Genomic DNA, 19,883 nt, shown 5'->3' on the forward strand with positions numbered 1-19,883 from the left:
GCATGTCCGAAAGATTTTATTTAATAAAGTCTTTGTTTTTGGCAAATATATTTGGTATTTGTTTACTCAATCATATTTTTTCTCTTTTTGAAGTTGTTTATGGTCAGTCTCTGACCTCATCTGGTCCAGTGGTGGAGAGACCTGGAGACTCGGTCACTCTGTCCTGCACTGTGTCTGGATTTTCTATGAGCAGCTACTATATGCACTGGATCCGTCAGAAACCAGGAAAGAGGCTGGAGTGGATCGGATATATTGATAAAGGCACTGGCACAACATTTGCCCAGTCTCTCCAGGGCCAGTTCTCCATCACCAAAAACTCAGACAAACTGAACCTACAAGTGAACAGCCTGAAAGCTGAGGACACAGCTGTGTATTACTGTGCTCGAGACCCACAGTCACACATGAGACTGCAGAGCTGCACAAAAACAACTCACAGTTCTGGCCACTTTATTCTGGATCCTCTGTTGATCATTTTAGAGTTTAGACTCTTAGAAGGAAGACTAATCTCAACTCTCTCTTCTCCCCAGCCCCTGACTGACGAAATATTTCCACATACATTTTATTAAAGAACATGGCAACTTTTTGGGAAATTAGCTTATTTTCCATCTATCAGAGTTATATAAGAGGAAACATGTGTTATTATTCAGTCTGACACTGTTAGCTTAGCTTAGCATAATTCACTAAAAATAGGTTACACTAGTTAGCCTATAGCTAGCCTATAGTTGAAAGGGAGCTATACTGTAGGCTACCTGGTGTAACCCACTTCCAGCCAATAATGTTAAGATAGGAAAACGGTGTCAGTCAGGGTTAGTGCACACACAGAGAAGAGAAGGGTCTGTATCCACGTATCTTATTCTGGGGAAGAGGGTAAATAAGGTAATATCCAATAGGTGTGCTCTTTTAAAGGCTGTGGGCAGGTGTATCTGCAGATGAACAGCCTAGGTGAAAACACTCCAGTGTATAAGAAAAGTGCTTAGTGAGAAAAGTGCTTAGTGAAACAAAATCCCTCAAAGTGAAGAGTGGCACAGAATAAACAACAACGTTGTTTAACTGTCTTATGTCTAACTTGCTGTTGTCGAACTGCAGACTCAGAGCAAGGGAACAATCTATTGGTAAGCTACTCTTCAACACCATATACATAAAGCATCCAGGAATCTCAAATGACTAGTCACATGTATTTAATTAAATGAGGCAATTGAATCACTTGTGGCTTCACTGTATATTGAGATAAGTGCAAATATATTATCACATGAACAAACATATTTCCATGTGTGTATTTCACTAATAATGTATTATATTTTGAATTTGAGTGAAGTAAAACTTAAACATATTCAATTGGTATTCACATAGGTTACAGTCAAATTGGATTAGCTATTTTAGACATTCTCATAGAATGCATAATTCAGACATACTATCATGTCAAGGAAGAGCACTTTCTTATTTATATATTGAAGGGTCACATTTTGAATAATTTACAAATAATTTGATTCACCTGGTAAAACTTTAAGAACATATCATTAAGTGTAAAATGTAATAAAACATGTTAGTCATCAAAAAGTAATGAAATGACCATGCTCCCTTAACATTTCAGACATCTAGGATCCCTAGGGGGCAGTATTTTCCCATATATAACATGCTCACTTCATGGAGAGATTCACACACAGCTCCTGCTCTGCATCCAGTTTCTCCTGTGTGCAAACTCTGTCCTCCTTATTTCTTTGAAAAACAAACACATCTGATTAGCCAGACTGTGAGGACTCCTTGAAAAACAAGTCCAGTGTCTCCAGAGAATGTCTCCTATGTGATACAAGCTGGCCACTAATACAACATTCTATTCATGCTTCCAAAACACTTTGTAACACCAATACACTTGGTGTAATTGCTGCTATCTATTCAAAAACACAATATGATATGTCTACATTATGACACAGAATTCCATCTGTTATGTATCCTGACCTCACACAGTCAAAAAGCAGTACAATGAAATGAGCACATGTGGAACTAGCAGTGCTAAAGTCTCTTAGCAGTTTAACATGAGTCATGTCTGGCAGCACAATGAATGTCCAGAGTGAGGACTGTCTATTTCTGGGACTTTGGCATGTGATCATGTCCTTTTCCATCACATTCATTTCATTTAATAGTTACTATTTCACCTAAAAGGTTTAGTTAATGTGAGGCAGAAAGAGCTTGAGAGAAGAGTGTATCTATTTCAAAAGAAGAACAGGATTATACAGATCACGTTTGGTCATAGAGTGGGCATACATTATACATACAGACCAAAATGATTATCACCATAATGGTCACTCTTTGAGTAAATTTCCAGTAGGTATTTTGCTTGGTCTTCCATGTCAGGAGGAACTTATGCAAAACTCTGAATCCCCAGCCTATATCTTCAAATTTGATGACACACACTGTCACACACTCCTGTTAAACATGCCATTTATAGTTGTATTAACCCTCCTGGCTGTCTGCTTAACAGGTTGGGAGCACATTTCACACAATTTCACAACTTCACACAATAGAAATGTTAACATGTATTCTTTTTAATCTTAGTTTATGTTTTTTTGTTTTTCAGGTGGACATGGTCAGACACTGACTGAATCTGAACCAGTGGTCATCAGTCCTGGAGGATCTCACAAACTGACCTGCACAGCCTCTGGGTACACATTCAGTAACTTCTATATAGCTTGGATCAGGCAGGCTCCCGGGAAAGGATTGGAATGGATCGCAATGAAGTACAGCTCAACTAGCTACTACTCTCAGGCTTTTCAGGGTCGTTTCACCATCTCGAGAGATGACAGTATTAACCAGGCATATCTGCAGATGAACAGCCTGAAGACTGAAGACACAGCTGTGTATTACTGTGCCAGACGCACACAGTGGCAGAGGAGGCTCCAAGGCTGAACAAAAACCCTGCTGCTCATTACACCACATACCCAGCATTAAACTATGTGTTCATATTACTTATTCACCTTGAGGACAACATTCCTGAAAAAAAGTCATACATTATATTGTGTTTATGTAGTGTTGTTGTTTGTCAGGTAGCAAAACTGCTGCATTTCACCCATAATATCAGTTGATATCACTTTTTAAGATTGTACTGAAACCCCTCATACATTTTTGTGGTGGCAGGGGCTGCTTATCATGTTGAGTCTATCAGAGTCTATCAGAACAGCTTCTGTTCAAGTATTTTAGGCTTCTGAATAAGATGTTGTGGAATGAATAGTCATCATTTCATAGAAGTCCTGAAGGGATGGGCTCCTGGTCTAGCCTGTTAGGTCTAAAACATGGATAGCATAAGTATTTCATCTTTGAGGACTTTCCGACCCTCCGCGATATGTTTCATAAATTATACTGAGCTCTTACCACCACTACACCGAGCTCTTACCACTATACTGAGCTCTTACCACTACTATACTGAGCTCTTACTACACTGAGCTCTTACCACTACTATACTGAGCTCTTACCACTACACTGAACTCTTACCACTACTACACTGAGCTCTTACCACTACTACCAAAGATTCTTGATTACTTAACAGCTGCATTATGGCAGATTCAGCATCTCCAGGAACACCTCCAGTAACACAATCACCCTGCGAGGGCAAAACATGCAGCCTTGAGACACAGCTGTGTATTACATGTGCTCGAGAGTCACTGTGTTACGAAACCAGATTTAGTTGTAATAAATATGTTAGGTGGTCACTAGCCTACTAATGCTTGTGTGTTTTGTGAAAACTCTATGTCATAACTAAAAGAAATGAGTTGATTGTACTATTTAAGTGAAATATACAGTGCACTGATCATGTTAAGCAGAGACAACGATAAATGATATGTTTTTGCAAGGCAGAGGAGGGGTCTAATAAAAATTCTGCCCATCAACTGTTCCTCCTGCTTCTCAGTCCACACAGAGACATGAATGAGTCCATGCGTTGTGCTGCTGTGAGAAATAGCCTACTACATCAAATGGTGGGCGAACTTTCTGATGAACTTGTTGAAAAATTAAAATTCTGATGAAATAACCGAAAATTTTGTTCAGTTTGACCAATAGTTAGCTAAATGTTTGTTTACGTGATTAACTTACATGAACCTGAGAAAACTAAGGTAACATTAGCTTCGTTGTTAGCATGCTAGTAGTCTTTCGGACAGGTAGCTCATGGTAGCTACCTTCCAATGGGTGTGTATGGCAGATTATAACAATATCACATATGTTTTTGTGTAAATATACACGAAAACATAGACTTTATCATTGAAATTGGTGTTTCTGTCTGTAGACAGTTTTAGCTAACCATAGCAGCACATGTTGGTTAGCTTTTGGCTAATGTTAGCCGATGTCCATTCACTTATTTGTTGCATTCATAGGTGATATAGCAAACTTTTATTTCAACTGAGTAAATGAACATGAACTAAAAATTTGTTTTCTTATGTTCTTTTTTATAGGTTATTTGTCTTTTTTTATAGGTTCTTCATCTACAGTGGATGTGGAATATTTATGAGTTTAAATGTTGTTTGTTCAAGTTTTATCAATAATAAAAGGCATTCCTATACATTGTGATGAATTTCTCTTCAAATTTTAATAAAACAATTAAATTAATACAGTAGCCTAATTTTAAAATAAAAAAAACAATAGGCCTATCTACAGAACTTAGTTCATATTTTAATGAGTTTTTTAACATGCATTTTAACCTAATTACTTTACATTAATACACAGGATTAGATGTTAAAATCCCTTAAAAACACATTCAGAAGCCCCTGCTCAAGTTTAACTTTAAAAAGCACACTACCCACAAATCCGCCAACAAATGGTCACAAACACAATACTACAGTAATGGCCCGTCCAACAGCAGTATATAGTATGCGGCATGTCATTGGGGTTATCAAGTGGGCACCCTCATTCACCGATGTTTCGTTAAGTTAGGCCCACGACACCTCATGAAGGCTTAACAGTGAAACCAGCGTCCTGGAGACACTCCCCTCCATGCTGCCACCATACTACCACATTGAAATATCCAATACCCAAAATACTCTTAACCAGCCCAGGCATGGTCAAGGTTGGCTAGGTTGGTCCGTCCCGTTGATGTGGACTGAACCATAGTCATAAAAACCCTGGCCAACCAACCATCAACCTAGGCACAGCCCATCACAAACACAAAACAAATTAGCCAGTTAGCTTACGCCACATGCTGCCACCATATTACCACAACAAACATCCAAATACCCTTAACCAACCTAGGCATGGTCTAAGTTGGCTAGGTTGGTCCGGTTGGTCCGTTGATGCGGACTGAACCATAAACCATAAAAAACCTTAGCCAAGTACCATCAACCTAGGCACAGTCCATCACAAACACAAAACAAATAAGCCAGTTAGCTTACCTTAGCTTGCGCCCCAGGAAGGGTAACTTCTCCTTACCGTGAGAGAGAGGGGAAAACTTAGGGTAACTTCTCCTTACCCACAACCATTCGCTTGCCCGTTCTGCTGCTAAAGACATGTTACTAACCACCTGCCTTAGACTTAGCACCACAAATGCCCAATTCAGACAGCAAGCCAATAGCAGATCTGGCCACAAACCCACGTGCACCAATTTCAATAGGCCTTAATCGTGCACTCCAACCTCGCTTAGCTGCCTCCTCTGCTATTTCAGTGTATTTAGCTCTCTTCAGCTCATTGGCCACTTCCACTCTGTCTTCCCAAGGAACAGTGAGTTCAATGAAGTAAACTATCTTCTCTGAATCCGACCTTAGAATTACGTCGGGTCGTAGTTTAGTACTCACTATATGTGGAGGTACCATACATTTAGTACTCACTATATGTGGAGGTACCATACGCCATCTGCTGGCCAAGACCAACCTTCATTTCCCAGCCCGCCCCATTTTTCAACTGGCCGGTTTTACACCTGGCCTTCGCGGAACAAGGTTTATCCCCGACGTACAAAGTTAATTAAGCCTTACCCCTTTACTAGCTGGTAATGAATTGACTTATCTCCTTTTATCCTCTATTGCCGCTGCCACACATTTCAATACCTGGTTATGACGCCACGTATACCGACCCTGGGTGAGACTTACCTTGCACCCTGATAGGATATGGTGGAGGCTGCCCACACACGAGCAAAGTATGCATTTATCATCCTCACCAAACCATTGACTTGTATTCTTGGGAAATGGGAGCACATCATATGTAGCACCTAACATAAATCTGATCGTACCAGCTTCCATGCCCCATAGATCTTTCCATTTAATCCGTCTTTTTTCCACCCCTTCCCAGTTCACCCACTGCCCTTGTTTTGCCTGCGACACTGCTTTAGTACATCTTACAGCCTCCTCCTGTCTATGCATTTCCTCCACTACCATTTTCCTCTTTTCTCCTGCAGAAGCCTTACTCCACAAGGGTTTACTTACACCCACCCCTAGACCCCCCCTGCCCGTGCTGCACATGGCCCATTATATCCCTATGCTTCAATGCTGATTGAGCTTGCTTAACTGCCTGCTCTGGGTTCCACTCCCTCCCTGCATTAACTGTGGGTGCAACTTTCCTCACCACTGGGTCCTTGGACTGCTTGGACTGAGTAAGAGTCATTTCCAATCTAGCCTTAGCACACTTAAATTCCGAGCCATTTTCTGACAAAGGAGTTGATCATTTTTTCCAACCTCTCTACCTTTGACAGAGGAACTTCATAAACTGTCAATGGCCACATTAGCCGAGGCAACAAACCAAACTGCAAACACCACAGCTTGAGCTTACCTGGCAGCCCTGACTTGTCAATTTTTGCAATACCTTGCCTAGTGACCTGTCTCAAGTCTTCAACCTGTGATTTATCACTAAGGCTTGCATCATACCACCTTCCCAGACTCTTCACTGGTTTCTCCAGAACTGTGGGAATCACCTCCTTATTTATAGCAAACTTCTTATCTATTACCTTCCCCTTAACAATTGAGAGACTCCTAGACTTACTTGGCTTCACCTTCATTCTGGCCCATTGCAGATTACTATTTAACTTATCCAGCAACCTGTTGGTGCATGGAACGGTTGACGTCAAGGTTGTCATGTCGTCCATGAAAGCCCTAATCGGGGGGAGGTGTGGCCCTCCCTGCAACTTCTCCCCACCCACTACCCATTTTGAGGCCCTAATGATGACCTCCATTGCCATTGTAAAAGCAAGTGGGGAGATGATACATCCGGCCATGATCCCTATCTCGAGTTGTTGCCACCCTGTGGTGTAATCAGCTGTAGTAAAACATAATTGAATATCCAGAAAGTATGCTTTTACTAGGCTTTTAATGTTACCTGGGATTCTGAAATAATCAAAGGCCTCCCATAACAGACTATGCGGCACAGACCCAAAAGCATTAGCCAAATCCAAGAACACAACGTGCAGGTCTCTCTTCTCACGCTTTGCTAATTGAATTTGGTGCCAAATCATGCTGGTATGCTCTAAGCACCCGGAGAAGCCAGGAATTCCAGCTTTTTGCACCGCGGTATCAATTAGTTTATTCCTTTCGAGGTAATTTGTCAGTCTCCGTGCCACCACACTGAAGAAAACCTTCCCTTCAACATTCAGTAGACTAATTGGCCTAAATTGATTAATCTCCACTGCGTCCTTTTCTTTGGGAATAAATATTCCCCCAGCCCTCCGCCAAGCCTTGGAAATACTCTGCTTTTTCCAAACTATCTTCATTAATTGCCATAGAAATCTTAAAACATCTGGTGCACTCTTATACAACCGGTAGGACACTCCATTAGGTCCCGGGGCTGAAGAGGCCTTTGCACGTTTTATTACTTCTTGCACCTCTTTCCACCTTGGTGGACTATCGTCGCATTGGCTACTTAATGGCTGTTCCAAAACCTCCAACACTTGACACATCAAACATGGAAAATACTTTTCTTTAAATTTACCCAAGTTCTTCTCCACAAGTCTCAATGTAATCACACAGTTATTTTTAATTAATTATTTTATGTATTTAAGACAGGCATCAAGGAATGTCCAAGTTGCATGCCCAAGTTTTTAATAAAAAAAAATACAGGCTGAAGACACGCTGTGTATTATTGTGCACGGAAATTGATACAGTTCCGTGCACAATATGACTGTGATACAAAGCAATATGATGGCTGTACAAAATATTGGCCTGTCTTAAATTGTAACAGTAAAGCGCAAGGATGCATGGATCTGCCATAATGCAGCTGTTAAGTTTAAAGTGCCATTGGTTGCATTCTATCTCATGTGATTGAACAGAAAAATGAGTAACTCTGTAAATTAACTGATTGGTTTGAAAATATGTTTCCAAAAGCAGTAGGACATTGGAAACATAAATGCTAATATGTTACATTGCAAATGATATAGAATGTATATAAATGTTGAATTAAAGTTAGTATCCATGAGAAAAAAAGGAAAATGTACAAAAAGGAACTTGATGGATGTGCTCCCATACCTCCTGACAGCAGAATCATGGACACTATTGACCACATGGGGGCAGTACACTCACAGGATTTCATGTAATGGGGTGAGTGAGAGTAAACAGAATCATCTGAAGTCTATACAGAGAGAGAACAGAATGCAATTTTTAACATAATCATCTCTATATGATGTCACTACAACATTTTATAACATTGTTATAACAACATATTTTGATGACTCGCATTTTTACAAAGGACAAAGTAACCATTGTCTCATATACTGTTTCATCATCACCTTATGTGAAGTCAATGTTAAAACAACAAATCTACAAATTATTAAAGTATGTAAAGTCTACTATGTTCATCCACAATCATACACATTTATTATTTCTGATAGCCTAAAATCTATCTTGCAGTTATACGAGTGGGTATAATCCCAAAAAAGCTGTACCCAAGTGCACCATCATACTAAAACCCATTCAGACACAGCTTCAGCAGTCCAGATGGGAGTGGCCAATGCAAAATAAAATCAGCTCTCTCTGTGTGAAGGAAGTTAAAACACAGATTTCTGAGACACAGTGTATTTATTCAGCCATGTGTCCAGCACTGCTTCTTTTAGTGGCTCTTTGTCTAACAGGTAGGTTTACCCTTACTCTTGTCTGAGGACTTTTCCATATGTTCCATGATCTTTATAGGTGCAGTTGGTCAGACACTGACTGAATCAGAGCCAGTAGTCATTAGATCTGGAGGATCTCACAAACTGACCTGCACCACGTCTGGATTCACATTTAGCAGCTATGCCATGAACTGGATCAGACAAGCTCCAGGGAAAGGCCTGGAGTGGATTGCTTATATTGACACAGCCAGTTACCCAATCTACTACTCCCAGTCAGTCCAGGGGAGATTCACCATCTCCAGGGATGATTCCGGGGATGATTTAAATACACATGGCTTTACACAACAAACTCCGACTAAATATTTGTATTTAATTGTAATTGTTTCAATTATGGCACCGGACCTGAGTGGGAAGGAATAAAACACAATATGGCAGATATAAAAATTTACATTTTTGTACATTTGTATACAGCCTGCAGGAAAAGGAGGTGGATGGCACTTATATGCTCTGATGGGAGCACAGCTCACAACGATAAACTGAAAAACAAGTTCCTCGTCTCCAGAGACACCTCCAGCAGCACTGTGACCCTAAGAGGCCAGAATCTACAGGCTCCAAGAAAAGGATCTGAATGGCTTATTTATTACTATTCAGACACACACAAGAGCACAGCCCAGACCGTCCAAGGCAGATACACTGCATCCAAAGACTCTGACAGCATATGACTCAGCTGAAGATTGAGGACACTGCAGTTTATTAGACAGTCACCATGGTTAAACCTAGCTAGAATTTTAGTTTTAAATTACATTATGAAATGAAAATAATCCCTGCAACAACCGTGGCACTCGGAGGGGTTAGGTGCCTTGCTCAAGGGCACTTCAGCCGTGCCTACTGGCCGGGGTTTGAACCGGCAACCCTCAGGTTCCAAGTCCGAAGCGCTAACCAGTAGGCCACAGCTGCCCAACTCTGCTTACTCTCTCTTAATAGTTTTGGCCTGCTATGCGTATCCGCTTTGTTTTAATGTGCATTTGACTCACACACACGCACACACACACACACACACACATGTCATGCATGCATCTTCATACTGAGGAAGAATGAGGAAGGAGACCGGGGGAATTATGCAAAACGCATTTCTCTGTGGTGATATAACATTTGACCACCCGTTCTACTGACAGATACTGACTTCACAACACAACAGATAACAATGATGTGGGTAATCTTGATTGCAGCCAGTTTGAGTGGTAAGCATGTACGAAAGATTTTATTTAATAAAGTCTTTGTTTTTGGCAAATATATTTGGTACTTGTTTACTCAATCATTTTTTTCTCTTTTTGAAGTTGTTTCTGGTCAGTCTCTGACCTCCTCTGGTCCAGAAGTGAAGAGACCTGGAGACTCGGTCACTCTGTCCTGCACTGTATCTGGATTTTCCATAAACAGCTACTATATGCATTGGATCCGTCAGAAACCAGGAAAGGGGCTGGAGTGGATCGGTCGCATTAATACAGGCACTGGCACAACATTTGCCCAGTCTCTCCAGGGCCAGTTCTCCATCACCAAAAACTCAGACAAACTGAACCTACAAGTGAACAGCCTGAAAGCTGAGGACACAGCTGTGTATTACTGTGCTCGAGACCCACAGTCACACATGAGACTGCAGAGTTGCGCAAAAACAACTCACAGTTCTGGCCACTTTATTCTGGATCCTCTGTTGATCATTTTAGACTTTAGACTCTTAGAAGGCAGACTAATCTCAACTCTCTCTTCTCCCCAGCCCCTGACTGATGAAATATTTCCGCATACATTTTATTAAAGAACATGGCAACTTTTTGGGAAATTAGCTTATATTCCATCTATCAGAGTTATATAAGAGGAAACATATGTGTTATTATTAAGTCTGACACTGTTAGCTTAGCTTAGCATAATTCACTAAAAATGGGTTACACTAGTTAGCCTATAGCTAGCCTATAGTTGAAAGGGAGCTATAGGCTACCTGGTGTAACCCACTTCCAGCAAATGATGCTAAGATAGGAAAACGGTGTCAGACAGGGTTAGTGCACACACAGAGAAGAGAAGGGTCTGTATCCACGTATCTTATTCTGGGGAAGAGGGTAAATAAGGTACAGTAATATCCAATAGGTGTGCTCTTTTAAAGGCTGTGGGCAGGTGTATCTGCAGATGAACAGGCTACGTGAAAACACTCCAGTGTATAACTGTGCCTGAAAGGTCACAGTGAGAAAAGTGCTTAGTGAAACAAAAAGTGAAGAGTGGCACAGAATAAACAACAACGTTGTTTAACTGTCTTATGTCTAACTTGCTGTTGTCGAACCACAATTGCAGACGCAGAGCAAGGGAACAATCTATTGGTAAACTACTCTTCAATAACCTGACCCTAGCCAGATGAATGTCGTTCCGCTTAGCTCCGCCTAGCTTCACTCACATCCATCTGGGACCTCTTCCATTGAGAGTGATTTCTCCAACCAACTTTATGGTTTAGCCAATCAGGACGCAGGGCGGGAGTTTCATAGATGTGACATAGCGTAGAAGCGACTGTGAGTCTGTTATTAGCGTCACGGGTTGGCTTCGATGTGAGTGGTTGAAGTAGCACGTCAAAAGATGACGGACAAGTGGCTTATTCAATCATATGCAAGCATTTTTTGATTAGGCCCAGCCTTCTGAAGCAACACTTCAATGGATCGGTTCCAGATGGATGAGTGGAGCTAGGCGGAGCGAAATTCATCTGGCTATTGCCAGGTTAACTCTTCAACACCATATACAATAAAGCATCCAGGAATCTCAAATGACTAGTCACATGTATTTAATTAAATGAGGCAATTGAATCACTTGTGGCTTCACTGTATATTGAGATAAATGCAAATATATTATTACATGAACAAACATATTTCCATGTGTGTATTTCACAAATAATGTATTATATGTAGTGAAGTAAAACTTAAACATATTCAGTTGGTATTCACATAGGTTACAGTCAAGTTGGATTAGCTATTTTCTAGTACACGTTCTCATAGAATGCATAATTCAGACATACTATCATGTCAAGGAAGAGCACTTTCTTATTTATATATTGAAGGGTCACATTTTGAATAATTTACAAATAATTTGATTCACCTGGTAAAACTTTAAGAACATATCATTAAGTGTAAAATAAAAAATGTCAGTCATCAAAAAGTAATGAAATGACCATGCTCCCTTAGCATTTCTCAAGTGCAGACATCTAGGACCCCTAGGGGGCAGTATTTTCCCATATATAACATGCTCACTTCATGGAGAGATTCACACACAGCTCCTGCTCTGCATCCAGTTTCTCCTGTGTGCAAACTCTGTCCTCCTTATTTCCTTGAAAAACAAACACATCTGATTAGCCATGATTCAAAAGCACAGACTGTAAGGACTCCTTGAAAAAAAAGTCCAGTGTCTCCAGAGAATGTCTCCTATGTGATACAAGCTGGTGGCCACTAATACAACATTCTATTCACGCTTCCAAAACACTTTGTAACACCAATACATTTGGTGTAATTGCTGCTATCTATTCAAAAACACAATATGATATGTCTACATTATGACACACATAATTCCATCTGTTATGTATCCTGACCTCACACAGTCAAAAAGCAGTACAATGAAATGAGCACATGTGGAACTAGCAGTGCTAAAGTCTCTTAGCAGTTTAACATGAGTCATGTCTGGCAGCACAATGAATGTCCAGAGTGAGGACTGTCTATTTCTGGGACTTTGGCATGTGATCATGTCCTTTTCCATCACATTCATTTCATTTAATAGTTACTATTTCACCTAAAAGGTTTAGTTAATGTGAGGCAGAAAGAGCTCGAGAGAAGAGTGTATCTATTTCAAAAGAAGAACAGGATTATACAGATCATGTTTGGTCATAGAGTGGGCATACATTATACATACAGACCAAAATGATTATCACCATAATGGTCACTCTTTGAGTAAATTTCCAGTAGGTATTTTGCTTGGTCTTCCATGTCAGGAGGAGCTTATGCAAAACTCTGACTCCCCAGCCTATATCTTCAAATTTGAGTTCAGAGTTACGCTTTAAACTGTTTTAACGGTTATTTTCATTTGTTCAGGAATCTCTGTTAGCAAGTAGTGAAATGAAATGAAATGAAATGTCATGGATAAAATGTAATGACTATAGAAATAGAAAACTTTTATCTATCAATGTTTTAATTTTGGTCTGTTGTAATGAACACTACATTGATTGATGTACTGATGAAAGCCTTTTCTTTCTTCACAGAGGAAACATCCATCTAAGATGACTGCTTTTAATCATGCAAAGAGGGGCCATCAAACCCCAAATCCACAAGCACCAAAACCAAGCAAGCAAGCGAAAATATCAGATGCAATGTCAGTGGGAGGCAACCGCCGTGTGACACAGGGAAAGATCGACAAGTTCATTATTAAGTTAATTTGCGAGGGTCTTCATGCATTTTCTTTAGTTGAACAACCTGCTTTTAAAGAGCTAGTAGTGGCACTCAATCCCCACATCAAGGTCATTTCCAGACCCACAGTCCGGACTAGAATAGAGGGATCTGCTAATCAAATGAGGAAAAATATGATATTGGAACTTAGTGAAGTCAGCTATGTTGCCACCACCACAGATTGTTGGACAGCGCACCAGCAAAGTTTCATTGGGGTAACAGCTCATTGGATAGATGAGGGAACCTTAGAGAGGAGATCCGCTGCACTGGCATGCAAGAGACTAAAAGGGTCCCACACCTTTGATGTCGTTGCAGGTGCACTTGATGAAATACACTGTCAATATCGAATAAGGGGGAAAGTGGTAAGAACCACCACAGATAGTGGCTCGAACTTCATTAAAGCATTTAGTGTGTTTGGTGAGCAGAGCCAGTCTGAGGATGAAGAATCCGACCAAGATTCTTCTGAGGAGGCCCATGTCAACTACCTAGACACCTGCAGCATCCTGGAGAAAGACAATGGTTTAGAGTACCAGCTTCCCACACACCAAAGGTGTGCATGCCACTTGTTAAACTTAGTTGCCACAACAGATGCTGACATGGTAGAAAAGAAGAACGATACATACAAGAGGCTATCACGTGCAGCCTTTGGGAAATGCCAAGCCATGTGGAACAAGACGGGTCGTTCATACATGGCAGCAGAAGTTGTGGAAGATAATTGCCAGCTCCAGCTCATTCGGCCAAATCAAACACGGTGGAATTCAACGTTCATGGCCGTGGAGAGAATCATACGGATCATACAAGAGAAAGGGGAGGAGGCAATCAGGAATGTTTGTGAAGAATTCAAATTGAAAATGTAAGTTTTAATTAGCATTTCATCAGTATGAAATGTTTATAACAAATGACAAATTAATGACAGCTGAAAAACGGTGCATGAAGCTACCTTGTATATTTCCGTATTTTCCAGTTGTATGGAATTGTTCAATTAGATTTCCATATCTGGCTACACATTTCAAACTTTTCCTGCTTTATATGCAACCAATTGTATGTTCTTGATCTGTTATACAGGTTGAGTCAAGCAGAAATTGCTTTCCTAACCGAGTATTGCTCAGTGATGAAACCTTTGGTAAAGACCTTAAACATTCTTCAGTCGGAGACCAACACACACTTAGGGTGGCTTCTTCCAGTGATCTTTCAACTGCAAGCAAAACTCAGAAGGCAAGAGACATCCTCCAAGTTGTGTCTACCACTCATCAGAGCCATTCAGGATGGTGTCCAAAAGCGTTTTGGTGAGATGATGGAGGACCCCGAACTGATTGCTGCAGCAATACTTTTACCAAAGTTCAAAACCACCTGGACAGAGAGGCCTGATATAATTGAAACAGGTATGATATGATGATATAATATCATACTGTGATATTTAATTGTTTATTGCAGGTGGTTCCACTTTGTTTTTATTCAATACAATGGGATATGTGCTATACTGTCTTACATCTCAAATTGTAATTATTTTGCTATTTGTGGTACTCTCTGCATTATGATGCACTCTCGGTAGACTAATCAAAGCTTAATTGTCCTAAATATTGTTGTTTGTCACTCAAAAGGTCTGGACTATGTCAGACAACACCTTGACCAGATGGCAGTGGCTGGGGTGGAGCAAGTTGGACAACAATCATCAGATGAAGATGATTTCTTCTCCTCAATGAAGTCCAAAAAGTCAGAAGGTACAGGGGAGTTAGAGGGGTACCTAGCCTGTGCCTCAGACAATATGGATCTGCTGAACTCATTTTCAAATATAAGAAAACTCTCTCTGAAACTCAACACGGGCCTTCCTGCCTCAGCTGCCTGTGAGCGGCTTTTCAGTTGTGCCGGGTTACTGTTCACTGCAAAGCGAGCAAGGATGAGCACAACAAACTTTGAAAATCAACTGCTGCTCAAACTTAACAAGAAGTTTGTAGACTAACCCTCTTAAAGGAGAAATCCGACGAGTTTTCACATAGATTTCCGTTTTCCGAGGTCACGAGTACTGCTGCTGGTACGAAAACAACCAGTTTTACCTAGCGTGAGTTGCTACGGCCAGCAGCTAACGCAGCCTGGCAGCTACAGCGCTACACTCTGGGTGTATGAACATGATGGAGGCTCATGAACATGCCCCTAGAGTGTAGCGCTGTAGATGCCTGGTTGTGTTAGCTGCTGGCTGTAACAACTCGTGCTAGGTAAAACCAATTGTTTTCAGGTTTTTTTTTTTCCATACCGGCAGTACTCGGTGACCTCGAGAAACAGATCTATGTGAAAACTCACTGGATTTCTCCTTTAAGGTGGACATATATACAATGGGGGAGTGTCATTTCTATTTTTTTAGTTAGAAGTTTATTTGACGTGTTTTATCTTTAGACATTAAACGCTCAGCCTGCCATCAGAGTGTTGCGCTATTCTGCTTTTATTTTTCTGAAATGTCCCTGACATTGAGATTTTAGTTCTATTTTGGTCATTTATGGAGTCAAAACACGTGATTTAGCCTTGATTTGCATTATAACTGTTTATGTTAAAAGAAGGATGGCCCTCAGAATGAACAATTCATGGCAATTCCACTTTCAATTGATGTTTGAAAACATTTTATGGGATGTTCTGCACAAAAATGGCACATTATACATTTATAAGGGTCTTAAATGTCATGTGTGGCCTGTTTTATGTTGTTATTGCATTTGTATAGTGCTTATTAATAACTGTTGTTAATGTTTGAAGAAAAGAAGGATGGCCCTCAGAACCAACAATTTATGGCACTTTTACTTTCAATTGATTGTTTGAAAAAGTTTTATGGGATGGTCTGAACTAAAATTGCACATTATACCTTTCTAAGGGTCTTAAATGTCATGTGTGACATGTTTTATGTTGTTATTGTATTTGTATACATTTTTCATTAAGTAAAAACAAAATAGGTTTGGATTTCCAGTATGACCCCCCTTGTCCTATTTTCACTAAATGGGAGAGATTTTATTTTGGTAATTTCTGGAGTCAAATACTTGATTGGGCCTTGATTTGTTTATTAATAACTGTTGTTTATGTTTAGAAGAAAAGAAGGATGTCCCCCAGAACCAACAATTTATGGCACTTTCAATTGATTGTTTGAAAAGGTTTTATGGGATGGTCTGGGTCTTAAATGTCATGTGTGACATGTGTTATGTTGTCATTACATGTGTATACATTTGTATAGATTTTTCTTTAATTAAAAACTAAATAGTTTTGGATTTATGACCCCTTGTCCTATTTTCACTACATGGGAGAGATCCCCCTGCCCCGTTCAACAATTTTTCTTTTTTAAAAAAAAAAATGTAACTAAGTAACTTTTACTTAAAATACATTTTAAATTAGCTACTTATTACGTCTATTATGTGGGAATGTACAGCATAGCTTTGCTAAATATGATAATATAAATATATAAATGTGATATTCAGTGAATTATCTTGACCACTACCTAAAGAAGCCACATTTTAATTATTTTTGATTGAGCAGAAACAGGACAAACCAAACAAACATAAAAATGACAAAAATATTTCCAACAAACTTAAACACACTGACAGTAACATGCCAGAACATGTTGGTAAATACACAATTTCAACTCTGAGTGAACTGTCAATGTATTTTGGATTCTCTCTAGGTATCTCCCAGTACTGCCCATATGCAAACTGTCCACACCCTCCTCCTCATATAAAGCCTGGCGTGGCATGTGTCTCAGCCACTATCAGTACAGAGGAGCAGCCTCCATCAGCTCAGCTACACAAACCATGATCACTGCAGCTCTACTTGTGCTGTTGGCAGCCTCCAGTGAGTCCTAAAAGTCATTAGGAACTATTTTAGTGATCTGCATTCTGAGTGTTTATGTTTCTACATGTGTCTTTTACAGGTGTGAGGAGTGACGTGGTACTCACTCAGCTGAGTTCCATGATGACACAGCCCGGTCAGTCTTTAAGTCCCACCTGTAAGGTATCTGGGTATTCATTGACAAGTACCTATTGTACAGCATGGATACGGCAGCCTGCAGGAAAAGCACTGGAGTGGATTGCACTTATATGCTACGATGGGAGCACATATTACAGTGATCAACTGAAAAACAAGTTCAGCATCTCCAGAGACACCTCCAGCAGCACAGTGACTCTACAGGGCCAGAATCTCCAGGCTGGAGACACAGCTGTGTATTACTGTGCCCGATATCACTGTTGTACAAACTAATGGCAGACCAGTACAAAAACATGGGCTACTTATTCCACAGGCAGCACAAATATTCAGACTTTTAATCTACACACAGTGTCATGCAACATAGAGTGTCATCCAGGGAAAGGAATGGTTTGGTAATGTAGATCTCACACTTACAAGAGACATTTACAAGACCAGACTTTGTTGACAGACATAATTGTGACTGAAGAAAAAATAACACAGATATTGTGTTGTTTTTATACACTCTGGAGTTGAGTGTTTTAAGCAGATGAGAGTGAATAGGCGCTGTGCAGTACTGCATTGATGATACTCAAATATGTCAACATTATTGTTTTCATACTGTGGAGGGACATTTCCAATCAATAGAATGACTCTTATAAGTCCTGTACATAGTGGATATTGTAATAAAATGAAAGAAAATCCTAGACATTATTAATACTCTACGGGGGCACAAGAGAGAGCATCCCGACTGGTGCCACATCTGTATGGTTGGAAGTTGTACTGCCAATAACCAAAAAGTGCTGCAGAGTCCTGCGGACAGCCTGGGCCATCAGTAGATATGAGCTCCCCTCTGTCCAGTACAGAAGACATCAGCGTCAGTGTGTCACTAAACCCCTCAAAAAAATGAAAGACCCCAGCCACCCTAGTCACAGTATGTTTCAGCTGCTGCCATCTGGTAAGCGATATCACAAGCTCTAGGCCCGTGGGCTCAGTAACAGATTTTTCCAGCAGGCACTCAGACTGATGACTATGGAAAATGAGGGCCTGTCATGTGATCACTCAGGTGCACTCTCATATAGACACACACACACACACACACACACACATACAAAGACTTTGGTTTCAGTGGGAACCAATCAGCGCTAGCTCCAAAACACAGCGTTTATTTAAATTTCCGTGGTCTGCAGGTAGACTCACGCCATGACCGCATTTCTTGCTCCCTCCCCCCTCCCCAGCTCCACCTGTGTAGATCTGCTTGGGATAGGGGGGTCTTTAAAGGGACACCAGGCAAGCCTGATGCTTTTTCTCTACGAAACTCCCCCTCGTTCGGTCTGAAGCTCTTTTCCTTTTCTTTGCATCTTCCGTCAAGGGGTTTTCGCTGCTTCTTCGCCAGCTCTGCCATTACGTTTGCAACAATCTCTAGCTCTAACGCCTGCATCTTTGCTGTAAACTGATCCTGCTTCGGTCGGCGGGTACGATACACTGAACTTACAAGCGGGATATTCTGCCTACAGGCAGTAGGGGCGGGCGAGAGAGTCTTCATTCGCCCTGTAATGAGTCATTTAACCATATACCGACTTACGAAGATGATTAATTAACACGAAAACGTTGCCTGGTGTCCCTTTAATGTCTGTTAATTTTGTTGTATCCTTCATACAGCAGCAGCAATTACACCGCGTCACTATGTTGGTGCAGATGCATCTAACAGCAGCAGCAGCAGCAGCATCTAACTCTGATAGTCCACCAAGACCAAGCATATTACCTTGTACTTACTTACTTACTTTGTACTTATCAGTATAAATCTTAAACTTATTCGACAAATATCGACAAAGCTAGTTCATCAGCACATCACTCTACTACACTATTAGTGCTTACATATAATTACTCCTTTTATCTATTGTTTATTCCTGCAAGGAGAGCCAAACCCAAAGATTTTTCCTCTCTTTAACGTATATGGAGATATAGCAAAAAATTAATTTTGAATCTGTTTTCCTGAATTCTGAGTCTTTCTCACACATGACGTGAACATTAGATTTTATTGGCTAAGTCCGCCCCACCCATGGACAAGAGGCACTGATGCAAATTAAGACTAGTGTCATACTGTACCTACTGATGCTATGCTACATAAGAATCCCTGCATGCAAGGACACAGAGGGACTTCGCATCGAAGATGAATTCCATACACTATTACATTGTAATAGTGGCATTTATGACAGGTAAAATATGTTGGTTGAGGAGAGTACCTCCATATTATTTCATAATAACTCAACGTTTTGGGCTGGGAACCTTATTGTTTGTTTCAGGTGGTGAGGCACAGACGTTGTCTGAGTCAGCATCTGCAATAATTAAACCTGGAAGCTCTCATAAACTCACCTGTACTGTACCTACTCTGGGATAAGTGATGATAATGCTGATATAGCATGGGTAAGACAGTCTCCTGGCAAAGGACTGGAGTGGGTGGCGTTTATATCAGCACCAAGTGGAGC

The 19,883-nt window shown here is 40.6% G+C and overlaps 2 protein-coding genes and 1 gene segment (V, D, J or C); all 3 read left to right on the forward strand.

Moving 5' to 3' along the window:
* The window catches only part of LOC121704901, a 589,105-nt gene that overhangs the window by 288,870 nt on the left and 280,352 nt on the right, over positions 1–19,883 (forward strand). The gene's annotated exons all lie outside the window — the stretch shown is intronic.
* Positions 10,203–19,883, forward strand: part of LOC121704686 (immunoglobulin alpha-2 heavy chain-like) — a 249,438-nt gene continuing 239,757 nt past the window's right edge. The window contains exons 1-2 of the mRNA XM_042085124.1: positions 10,203–10,245; positions 10,342–10,637. Coding sequence (XP_041941058.1) covers positions 10,209–10,245; positions 10,342–10,637 — 333 coding nt within the window. The 5' untranslated portion in view covers positions 10,203–10,208. The remainder of the gene's footprint in view (positions 10,246–10,341; positions 10,638–19,883) is intronic.
* On the forward strand, positions 17,217–17,706 carry LOC121704708. The segment is given in 2 exon segments: positions 17,217–17,286; positions 17,366–17,706. Coding segments are annotated over 2 exon segments (366 nt in total).

Source organism: Alosa sapidissima, chromosome 3 (assembly GCF_018492685.1).
Source record: "Alosa sapidissima isolate fAloSap1 chromosome 3, fAloSap1.pri, whole genome shotgun sequence".
NCBI classification, from domain to species: domain Eukaryota; kingdom Metazoa; phylum Chordata; class Actinopteri; order Clupeiformes; family Clupeidae; genus Alosa; species Alosa sapidissima.